The sequence below is a fragment of the Trichechus manatus genome, unplaced genomic scaffold (assembly GCF_000243295.1).
Source record: "Trichechus manatus latirostris isolate Lorelei unplaced genomic scaffold, TriManLat1.0 scaffold00160, whole genome shotgun sequence".
NCBI lineage: Eukaryota > Metazoa > Chordata > Mammalia > Sirenia > Trichechidae > Trichechus > Trichechus manatus.
The window spans coordinates 881,529-894,026 of NW_004444096.1; the positions used below are offsets into that span (position 1 = coordinate 881,529).

The 12,498-nt window shown below is 41.7% G+C and overlaps 1 protein-coding gene across 1 annotated transcript in view; it reads right to left on the reverse strand.

Annotated features, from left to right (window-relative positions):
* The window catches only part of ODAD2 (outer dynein arm docking complex subunit 2), a 232,686-nt gene that overhangs the window by 141,350 nt on the left and 78,838 nt on the right, over window positions 1-12,498 (reverse strand). Inside the window, exons 14-15 of the mRNA XM_004386246.1 lie at window positions 11,748-11,902; window positions 8,930-9,172 (exon numbers count right to left, since the gene is read on the reverse strand). Coding sequence (XP_004386303.1) covers window positions 8,930-9,172; window positions 11,748-11,902 — 398 coding nt within the window. The remainder of the gene's footprint in view (window positions 1-8,929; window positions 9,173-11,747; window positions 11,903-12,498) is intronic.

Sequence of the window (12,498 nt, forward strand, 5' to 3'; positions counted from 1 at the left end):
AATATTGAATATATAATGGACTTCCAGAAGAACAAGTAAATTTGTGTTGGAAGAAGTACAGCCAGAACGATCCTCAGAAGCGAGGATGGCACGACTTCTTATGTACTTTGGACATGTTATCAGGAGGGACCAGTCCCTGGAGAAGGACATCATGCTTGGTAAAGTAGAGGGTCAGTGAAAAAGAGGAAGACCCTCAAGGTGATGGATTGACACAGTGGCCGCAACAACAGCTCAAACACAGCAACGACTGTGAGGATGGCGCAGGACCGGACAGCGTTTCGTTATGTTGTACACGGGGCCGCTATGAGTCGGAACCAACTTGATGGCACCTAACAACATGCAGAGACAGTATAGTGTTTAATAGCACTGTGACTATGGGGAAATTACTTACCTGAACTTATCCATTTCCTTTTGTGATGGAATTACCTCAAACACCATTGTACAAAAATCTGTTATTCCATTTGCCCTGGGAGCACATCTCCATTCAGACTTTAGCAGTCAGACAGTAAATCTGGGTGAGTCCCAATCTCTGTGAGTTCATAGGTTCACTGTGTTGTGATCTGGCAATCACTGTCTCTAGAGTCTTTTCACTCCGAAGTGTCTCCAGCAGTCTCCCTGGCCTAGGAGACAGTTATAGACAACATCAGATGACATGTCCCTATGGCTGTTCCTTAGGCTCCTCTCCTGATGTTTTCTAATGTAAAACTAGGTCTCTGATGGGAAATTCGCACTTCTTCCAAGGCCCATTCACTGCCCTAATCTCTGTTTACCATGAAAAAAAAAAAAAAGTTGGCTATGCCTTTCAGAACCGTCACACGTATTAGGGAGGAAATCTAGAGATTTGAAGGGGCCCGCGGCAGCTGTCAGCATAGCACGCGCAGGTCAGTCATTCATCGCATCTGGCAGCTTGTTTCACAGTTTAAGATTCAGACTTGTGGACTTTTCCTTGTTTTGGAGAGCATGAGTTGCTTCTAGTTTTGGTCTTTTTTGTAGTTTTCATTCCATTTGCTCTTTTTTTATAGTTTGCGCACCATTAAGCAGACGTTAAGCCTCTCATAAAATTCCACAAACTAGTTTTGTTGCGTTGTTTCCTGTTGTTGAGTCAATTCCAACTCACAGCGTCCCTCCAGGACAGACTAGAACTGCCCCACGGGCTTTCCCAGACTGTTAGTATTCATGGGAGCAGATCACCAGGCTGTTTCTCCCACGGAGTGGCTCGTGGGTCTGAACCGCCAACTGTTCAGTCAGCAACTGAGCACTTTAACCATTGCGCCACCCGGGATCCTTATAAACGCAGGAGGCAGAACCAGTTCTGGGTGCTCACCAGGTCCCACCGCTTACTCCTTCTCCCTGGGTGTGTGGATTCATGATTCATGGTCACCCCACGTGTGCAGAGTAAAGCTGTTCCACGGTTTTCACGGCTGTGAACTTTTGGAAGCAGATTGCCAGGCCTTTCTTCTGAAGCACCGATGGGTGGATTTGAACCACAGTCCTTTCAGGTAGTAGGCAGGTGGTCAACCATCTGCGCCACGCAGTTCTGTGGACAGGTATTCCCCAACTTACCACAGGGTTCTGTTCTAACAACTCCATCGTGTACGTCAGTTCTGACGTGAGTCAAATACCTTTTGTTTTTTAGTTTTCGATATTATTGCCTTTTATTATCAGTATCTTTACAAATCCAATCTTTGTCTCTGGTGGTTGGAAACATTACATATAAACTTACAGATATATTTTAATACATATATAAAAACACCTGCAAATCATAAAAAAAAACGGACAGTTGTAAGTATGGTTCGTCATAAGTCGAATACATTATAAATCAGGGACTATCCGTACTTACTAGAAAACCTGTTGCCGTTGAGTCAGTTCAACTCATAGCGACCCTTAGGACAGAGCAGAACTGCCCCACAGGGTTTCCAAGCAGTGGCTCGTGGATTCAAACTGCCGACCTTTTGGTTAGCAGCCGAGCTCTTAACTATTGCACCACTAGGGCTTACTAAGAAATGTCTACTGACTTCCATCTCATATCTATTCTACTATTTTAAAGTTAACACTTTACTTGTCTGCTTCCCCAACTCAACTGTAAGATCCTTGAGGCCTGTTGTTTACTGCTGAATCTTTCTTTTCCTTTCCATTTTGCTATTTTCAAACCTAAGTTCTTAAAGATTCAGAAGACAAAGAGTATAGATGTTTTCTCTGACCTTTTCTTGAATGGATTCAATCAAAAGTCAATAATTACAATACTACTTAAACTAGTTACATTAAGGAAAATTTGAAGGCCCACTGTAGGAAGTTAAATAGTGTTGCTACTTAGAAAGAATTTCTAATGGCCAAGTGGACAACCAGTTAACGATGTATGTGGAAACCACCAAAGGTAGGACATGGAACAGAAGCAGACGCTTTGCAAGAATAAATTCTACCTATATAAATTACATTCAATATATATTGAATAATAAATTAATAGTCACCAGGAGATAAAAAAAGATGATTTTTGACATAGTCTAGCAAGTGACATAGAAAAACATATTACTAAGAAGGCAGAAAAAGACAACTTCTGCATTAAAAATACAAAACAAATCCTTCAATAGCACGTAGATGCCATAAACCCTCAAGGTGGGGATAAAGCTTCTAAGAAAAGTGACACACGAGTCAAACTGATGGGTAAGAAGGATTTCAAAACATCGCTCTTCAGAGTTCAGTTAAATATAAGGTAACCATAAAATTCATCATCCCAATTAGGATAATTCTGGGAGTGAAAGGAACCAGTTTAATGACAGCAGAACAAGAGATGTAACCTGGCTACGTCTTTGGCAAACCTGGTGAAAGGCCGACGTGGACATGAAGGCCACAGGTATGGACGCCGTGTTCTGGGGCAGTCAGAGCCTGTTCCTTCTCTGCTTATCAAGGGCCAGTGTCACCCCCAGGCCTCGCAGACCTATCTGAGTTTCCCTCCTCTGTTTCTCCTGTCACTCAGTTTGCTGCAGCCACCCTGGCCTTCTTTTTCTCGCCCCCGAGCAAAGCTCAATGCCATCTCAGGGCTTTTGTGTTCGCTCCTCCTTCTGTCTCAGGTGCTCTTCTCTCCGGCTTTCAGATCTTGGTTCAAATACTACCCTTCCAGAAACCACCTTCCTGACCCCTCGAGCTAAAGTAACTACCCGCTATCCAGTCGCTCTCTTTCCAATCACACTTTTTTATTTTCTTCATAGCATTTCACACTATCTGAGATGATTTTATTTAAGAGTTTACAGTCCCATCCCATGCCCACACTAGACCGTAAGCTCCAAGAGAGCAGAAACTTCGAATTGGTTAACACTGTCTCTCCAACAGTTAGCACAAAAGATGCTCAACTTACTGAATGAATAAAGGAATAAACGGATAACAAAAAATAATTCCAGAAAAACATTTTCAGATAAAAGATGAAGCCAGAGGGGAAATGCTTCTATTATCATGCTAAAGAATTTAGGTTTTGTTTTCAAAGCACCGAGAAGTCATCGAAGGTTCTTTGGCCAAGGAAACACTATCATCAGATCTGCAATTTAGGAAAATAACTTTCAATTCAGTCCAGGAAGGTACTGAAGGGGAAGGAATCAATGAATGTAACAAACCACATTAATAGAACAAAGGAAAAGAATCACATAATCATCTCTACTGCTGCAGAAAAGGTTATTTTATAAATACCAACACCGTTTCATGATTAAAAAGTCTCAAGATAGAAATCGAAGGGAAGTTCCTCCTTATAATTAAAGGCATTTATAAAAATCAACAGCCAACATCATAATTAATGGAGAAAGATAGAGAGCTTTCCTCTTAAAATCAGGAACAAGACAAAGGTGCCTGTTCTCATCACTCTTATTCAATATTGTATTGGAAGTCCTAACCAGAGCAATACAGCAAGAAAAAGAAATAAAAGGTATTCAGATTGGAAGGGAAGAAGTAGAATTATCTCTACTTACAGATGACATGATCTTATATTTAGAAAATCCCATAGAATCCACAAGAAAGCTTCTAATCTAATAGAGAATTTCTATTAGCAAAGTAGCAGGATATAAGGTCAATAAACAAAATCCGTCAGATTTCTATATATCAGTAATGAGAAAGCTGAAAAGGAAATTAAGAAAGCAATTCCGTTTATAATAGCCTCTAAGAGAATAAAACATGTAGGAATAAATTTAACCAGGGATGTGAAAAACTTATATGATGAAAATTATAAAACACTGCTAAATGAGATTAAAGAAGACCTAAATAAACAGAAAGACATTCCATGTTCATGGATTGGAAGAATTAATATTATTAAGATATCAATTCTACCCAAAGCTATCTAAATAATCCTGATCAAAATTCCAACAGCTTATTTACAGAAATGGAAAAAACAATCCTCAATTTTATATGGAAGGTAAGTGGCCCCAAATAGCTAAAGCAATTTTGAAGAAGAACAAAATAGGAGGACTCACACTTTCTGATTTCAAAAAATACTATAAAGCTACCAAATTCAAAACATCTTGGTACTGGTTTATTAATAGACACAAAGACCAACGGAACAGAATTGAGAATCCAGAAATAAACCCACACATCTAGGGTGAAGTGATTTTTGTCAAGGGTGCTAAGTCCATTCAATGGGGAAGGAAAAGCCTCTTCAATCAACGGTGCTGGGAAAATTGGATTTCTACATGCAGAAAAATGAATCAGGATCCATGCCTCACAACATACACAAAAACCAAGTCAAAATGGATTAAGGACCTAAATGTGAAATACAAAGCCACAAAATTCTTAGAAGGAAATATACAGGAGCACAGGTGTCAGGTCCAGCTTTTAACAACAGAATTATCTGACTAAGAAAATCACAGATAGCAAAAGACAAAACAGATCAATGGGCCCTCATATAAATTAAATACTGTCATTCATCAAAGGGCTTTGTCAAAAAAGTGAAAAGACAACCTACAGATTGGGAGAATATTTCTGGGAAACATACATTAGATAAGGGTCTAATATCTAAAATATATATAAAACTTCTTCAACTTCACAACAACAGAAAGGGAAATAACTCAATCAAAAAATTGGCAAAGGACCTGAATAGGCATTTCACCAAAGAGGATACACAAATGACCAACAAACCCAAGACAAGAAGCTCACGGTCTTTAGCCATCAGAGATGCAAATCAAAACCACAAGGAGATACCACTTTACTCCCGTTAGGATGGCTAAGATTTTTTAAAAAAAGGAAAATAACAAATGTTGGCGAGAACGTGGGAAAGTTGGAACCCTTACCCATTGCTTGTAGGAATGAAAAATAGTACAGCCACTGTGGAAAACGATGTGGTAGTTTCTCAGAAAACTAGAAATAGAATTACTGTGACCCAGCATTCCCACTCCTAGGTATATACCCAAGGGACAAAAAGCAGTGATGGGAACAGATACATGCACATCAGTGCTCACTGCAGCACTGTTTACAACAGCCAGAAGGTAGAACAACCTAAATGTCTATGAATGGATACATAAAATGTGATACATACATATAACAGAGTATTTGCTGCTGTTGCCGGGTGCATCCAGTCTATTCGACTCACAGGGACCTCATACCGCTATGGTAAAGAAAAATGAAGTCTTCACACACACTGCAGCGTGGACACGTCTTGAGAACATTATGCTGAGTAAGATCAGTCAGTCGCGAAGGGACAAACAGTGTATGATCTCACTCACATAAGATGGTAAGAACAGGCAAATGCACAGAGACTAAAGTTTATTAGTGGTTACCAGGGGCAGGAGGGTGGGAGTTAGGGGGAATCATTGTTTGGGAAGCAATGACTTTTTGTTTATGGTAATGGGAAATTAGGCATTGATTAAGGGTAACAGTTGCACAATATGATTAATGCAATTGATAACCCTAAACTGTACACCTGAAAAAGGCTGAATTGGTAAATGCTATGTTATGTATATTTGCAAACAACAACAAAGAGCAGCTGCTGAGGCTGCTTATGTACAACCAAGTATCTCATGGAATTTATTTTTCCTGGTTTGGCGATTTAGGGGCATGTTTTCATGGGACATCCTAGTCAATTGTTCTAATATGTTTTTAGTGTGTATGTTCTACCTCCCAGTTCATTGCGTAGTGCCCGGGGTCTTAAAAGCTTGTGAGCCGCCATCCAAGGTACAAAAATTGGCCTCCATTCACCTGGAGCAGTAGAAGAAGAAGGAGAGGCAGGAGTCAGAGGAGGAACTGTGATGTGTGTCCAACTGTCTCCATGAACAACTGCCTCCTTCGCCATGAGACCAGAAGAACTAGATGGTGCCCAGCTACCATTTCTGAATGTTTTGATCAAAGAGTCTATAGAAGAATCCTGATCAAAAGGGGGAAAATATGGAACAGAATTTAAAATTCTCATAGAATCCAGACTTTTTGGAGCCATTGAGGCTTGATGACCCCCAACTGTGAGGATGGCACAGGAGCAGGCAGTATCTTGTTCTACTGTATACAGGGTCGCTGTAAGTCGGAACCGACTCGATGGCAACTAACAACAGCAACAATGATCCAATGGCAAACAGACAGTAGTAACCCATACTTCTCTGCAGGCTCTGGATATAGCCATACAACGTTTGGTGCTCTCTGCACAGCAGACTATGTGAACAGTGCCCCCTAGAGTTGTACAGGGCGCATGAGTGAGTACACAGCAGCTCTGGGTGCCTGATCACATATTAAACGTGTTGAATGAATGAATACGTGAACCGCAATGAAACTGTATAGTTATATAGTGAACTGGAATGGAATAACATATAAGAGGAGCCCCAGTGGCACAGTGGTTAAGCATTCGGCTGCTAACCAAAAGGTATGCAGTTCGAATCCACTCGCTGCTCCTTTGGAAACCCTATGGGGCAGTTCTACACTGTCCTATAGGGTCACTATGAGTCAGAATTGATTCGATAGCAATGAGTTGTACATATATATATGTATAATAACTAACTCAAAATTAAAATATGAATGAGAAATACGTAAACTCTGTACTACCCTCTTGTTTAAACTCTGCACTGTTAAATGTAAATTATAAGTTTAAAATTATTTTCTTAATTCCCTGAAAATTCTACTGATCAGCTGAATGCAGCTCTTATATCTCGTTTCCTCAATGTAATCAGAGGAGTCAAAGGAATCAAGATGGGTCAGGGACAGAGTAAAGTGACTGAGCAGAAATCTCCCCGCCATGCTTTGTCTCCATCCCGTATTAGTAAGGTCAGTATAGAGACTGACTCTTCTTCCATGTCTGAGTCATCTAGTGCTGCTATAACAAAAATACCCAAGTGAATGACTTTAACAAATAGCAATTTATTCTCTCACAGTCTAGGAGGCTAGAAGTCCAAATTCAGGGGCCAGCTCCAGGGGAAGGCTTTCTTTGGGGGCTCTAGGGGAACGTCCTTGTCATCAATCTTCCCCTGGTCTAGGAGCTCTTCAGCTCAGGGATCCTGGGTTCAAAGTATGCACTCCACTCCTGGCTCTTCTTACTTGGTGGTAATGAGGTCTCTCTCTGCTTCCTTCTCTCTTTTATATCTCAAAAGAGATTGACTCAAGATACAATATAATCCTGTAGATTGTTTCCTGCCTCATTAACATAACTGCCTCTAATCCTGCCTCATCAACATCATAGAGGTAGGATTTACAACACATACGATTATCAGATCACAAAATGGAAGACAACCACAAAATACTGGGAATCATGGCCTAGCCAAGTTGACACACATTTTGCGGGGACACAATTCAATTCCTAACACTCCAGAACACCTGTTAGGTTAAATACCTGCAAATCTTCAGAAAGGGCATTACTGAGATTTCAGGAGATAACATTAGACATCCAGGTTCCTCCATCACCTGAGTGCATCTCTAATATCGACTCCATCTCCTAAGACCCTCTTCCTCCGACTGGTCTTCTCACTCTCCCTTGTGTGTCACGTTCCCTGCTCAGGTCACTACTCACGTGGTCCCACACTTGCACATTCATGCTTTTCCACCTGCTCAAATAGGTTCTGTTCTTTAAGGATACCCTTAAGCTCCACTTCTCTTAAGAACCCATTATGATTACTTTGACCCATATGGGTTAATCCTTTTATGGAATATAGATATACACATATAATTTTCATTTAGATCCCTGAGTGGCACAAACAGTTTGTGATCAGCTATTAACTTAAAGGTCCACTTCTAACCCACCCAGCGGTTCTGCGGAAGAAAGGCCTGGTGAACTGCTTCCATAAAGATTACAGACAACAAAACCCTATGGAGTAGTTCTACTTATGTCACACATGGGGTCTCCATGAATTGGAATCGACTTGACCGTAACAGGTTTGGTTTTGGTTTTATAATCTTTACACACAATCTTACTATTGCTCTTAAATTGTACTGCATTCAAATCTTTCCTTCCTAATTAGACAATAATTTGCTTAAGGACCAAGATCGTAGATGAAAAGTTCTTTGTCTCTTCCCCTCATCAGTGCACAGCTCTTGTTAGGCGCTCAAAACATGTCTGCTGAGTTGAACTGAGAAACAAGAATACTATGGGAATGTTACCCAGAGCTACCTAGGACCCCAGTTAGGAAACGAAAGAAAGGGGGGAAGGGACGGAGTGAGGGAAGAGAAGATGGATGGACAGATAATTCTTCCCTGGAAGGCAGACAAAAGTTCTGTCGACTGTTGTCAAGGTTTCTGCATAGGAAACTGATGGCTGGGTCCGGCATAACCCACATAACACGTCCAGCTTCGGCCATCCAGCTCATTCAAGGCAACATCTTGGTGCCATAAATTACGATTGGGTAAGCTTGTGGTTATTTACATAATACCACATTTTACTTTGCATCATCTGTGCACACCAACTCTAAGAGATGACAGTATGCTGCGACCACCCCCGTAGTTCCCACGACACTCTCTGCATCTTTGCATCTCTGGGGCCACTTACATCATACTTTCGGGCTCCACAGCACAGGCACCGACCGCTTTTGTCACATTCACAAGGAGAGACTGGTTGATCCCAACGAGGAGGCTCACAAGCGGCTGAATGCCGCCACATTTCCGGACAAGGACCCGGTTCTCGTACTCTTGGCAGCACTCTCCCAGCGCACCCACCACGTTCACAAGGACTTCTTCGGGCTGATCACTTAAAAGTCCCACCAAGGTTTCAATGGCTCTGTACTCACGAAACCTAAGTTCATCCCGAGAGAGAGAGACGAACAGTATTATTTTGAGTATAAAGTTAGTGACATTAATAGCTGTAATAATAGCTAAAAATCACTGAATGCTAACTACATGCGCATTTAATTGTTGTTTGCTGTCAAGTTGATTTCAACTCAGAGCGACCCCATGTGACAGAGCAGAACTGCCCCACAGAGTATCCTAGGCTGTAATCTTCACAGGAGGAGCGCTGGTGGTGGAGGGGTTAAGCTCTCAGCTACTAACCAAAAGGTCGGTGGTTCGAACCTACCTGCTGCTCCCCAGGAGAAAGACGTAGGAGTCTGCTCTCATAAAGATTACAGCCTTGGAAACCTTATGGGGCAGTTCTACTCTGTCCTAATGGGTCACTATGAATTGGAATCGACTCGATGGCAATGGGTTATGGGAATCTTTATGGGAGCAGATGGCCTGTTCTTTCTCCCGCAGAGCTGCTAGGTAGGTTTGAATCACTAACCTTTCAGTTAGCAGCCAAGCTCTTAATTGGTACACCACAAGGGCTTCCTCATTTAACTGTAATCCTGTAATAAAATGTACGTACTATTGATAATCCCCATTTTGGGATGGCTAACTTGAGCCCTGGTGGTGCAGTGGTTAAAACGATCAGCTGCTAACAGAAAGGTCAGCGGTTTGAAACCACCAGTGGCTCTGCGGGAGAAAGATGTGGCAGTCCACTTCTGTACAGATTTTCAGCCTCAGAAACCCTAGGGGGTCAGTATAAGTTGGAATCAACTCGATGGCAGCAGGTAACCTGAAGCTTAAGAGATTAAGGTTGCCGGCTGGTACACAGCAAAGCTGGCATTCACACCTAGCCACTGGCCTCAGACCCGCACCCTTAACCTCTATGCCACGCAGCCTCTGAGGCAACTACCTTCTCTTCCAGATCTGAGAGGATGATTCCACTCTGCTAAGAATTTTTTCCCATCTTACAGAGACTATTTTATGTGAACAAAGCATTTTAAATGTTTAATGAAAATTAATTATATATTACATATTTACGCTTTTAAACACATCAAACATGATCTATCGTACCTATTCGAGTTTAATAAGTCTTTCCAAGTAAGCAGTAACTTGTGTTACTTGGGTAAAAAGATCACTCACTCTCAGACAGTTTCAGTACTAACCATGAATAAATTTTAGCATCTCTTTTGTCACACAATTTCACTAATTTTTTTCACTACAAATATACCGCAAGGAAGGATGCTACATAAAAGTATATATTCTTCCAGATATGACATTTTCCTTTATCTAATAAAGAAATTTCAGCAGTATTTTCAAATACTACCATGCAGTTGAATTTTTTAAGGTTACTTAATAGAGCCACTACCACCACTACAAATTGCCCTCAAGTCACTTTTGACTCATAGCAATCCCATGTGTACAGAGAACTGCGCCCCGTAGGGTTTTCAGGGCTGTGACCTTTTGGAAGCAGATCTTCAGGCCTTTTGTCAGAGGCACCTCTGGTTGGCTTTGAACCTCCGACCTTCCAGTTAGTAGTCAAGCACTTAAATGTCTGTACTACCCAGGGACTCCTTATCAGAGTCAAGGAACTTTCAATAAAGTTAAAAGTTTGTTTACTTAAGGTTACTTGTGATGGAGTCAAACCATTACTTCATTACACATTCTCTATTCAGTAAGCCCATTTTGTGTTAGTCAGGAAATGTGAATTTCTTGTTAAAGGGAGTCATCACACCAAGACAAACTGACAGTGTGAACTCTTAAGATATATAAAGAGATAAGTTTGAGGATTGAAACAAATCAAACGGCCATGAAGTTTACAAATATTTTTAAATAAAATTCTGTGAAATCGTATTTGTAAATGGATACTCTTTAAGGGTAACTGGTTAGCTGGCATTTAGCTGCCATCTTGTTTATCCTTAGAAAAGGACGAAGAATGTATCACTTCCAGATCTAAAGATTCCATAGGAAATTCATCCCCTCACTGAGAGTTCTCACCAGAAAACATAGGAGATACTTCTAATTTAAATGGCTGTCCCTATGTAAACCAGTCCATCTGCACAGAGATTAAGTCAGCAAGCCCCCTGGCCCTACTGCTGTTGTCATCTGCCTTCCAGTGGGTCCAGCTTATGGGGACCTACGCACAACAGGTTCAGACCGTTGTATCATAGGGTTTTCAATGGCTGATTTTCAGGAGTAGATCACCAGATCTTTCTTTCTAGTCTGTCTTAGTCTGACTGCTCCACTGAAATCTTTTCAGAATCATAGCAATAGGCAAACCTCCACTGACAGATGGGTGGTAGCTGTACATGAAGTGCATTGGCTGGGAATCAAACACAGGTCTCCCGTATGGAAGGAGAGAATCCTACCACTGAACAACCACTGCCCTCACAGCGGCCCAGAAAATCACTGCCAGGGGTGGAGGGTCCTTCATTTCTAAGACGCTCTTAATCATGCCAACTTAACCCAGAAGGTGTATCTATGAAAACTACAGTGGTAGCATTAGAATTAACTATTAAAATAGCATCGACCGCAAGGATGTGTTTCAGGGGCCATGTTTGTATTACAGACTATTCAGTGTCTTCTCTTACTTGGTCACGTTCTCTTTGCTGATGGAGCACTTCCATATTGCCCCTGTGACAGCAGCTAACCGCTCCTTGTTGTCAGTTTTACCGAGCAGACTGGCCAGTGGTTTCAGTCCCCCATGCAGCCTCACCAGGTCCCGCGTCTCCTCATCTTCCGCACACTGCGCAGAAAGTCAACCAGAGGCTGTCAGTGTCCAAGGACATCAAGCTCCCCGTGATTGCTACAGAGGCTGCCACACTAAGCATTACTGAACTTCTCTTCGGGGAGTATCATTTTCTGAAGGAGCCTCCAAGTAAAACACCACTCTTCTCTCTGACACTGTGTCTCTTCCCAGAAGTGGTTTTGGCAAGGTAGTTCCTACACATGTGGCAATTCTCCCAAGCCTGTCCCTCAGTAGCCTGGGCTTCCCCCAAGACAGAAGCAAAGGTCAGTAGGGCCGAGAACGCCACGTGCACGAACAGAGAATTTCTCCACTGATGCAACCCAGAGTCTTGGGAAAATGTAGTGGAGGAGACAGATGAGTGATAGGGATTCAATCAGATTTTCAATGACCCCAAATCTAAGAGATGAAGAATTTCCCCCCCCCAGAGTCTCCATGCCCCTCTCAGAGCAATGGGTTATATTAATAGACCTGATAGTTTATTCAAACACATGTTTATCCACATGTTCGTGTTATCCTCTGAAAGATTTACTGCATAGATTTTCCCAACTGATCATCCTTCTCAGGTTACAGAGCCAACGGATGATTAATTTAAT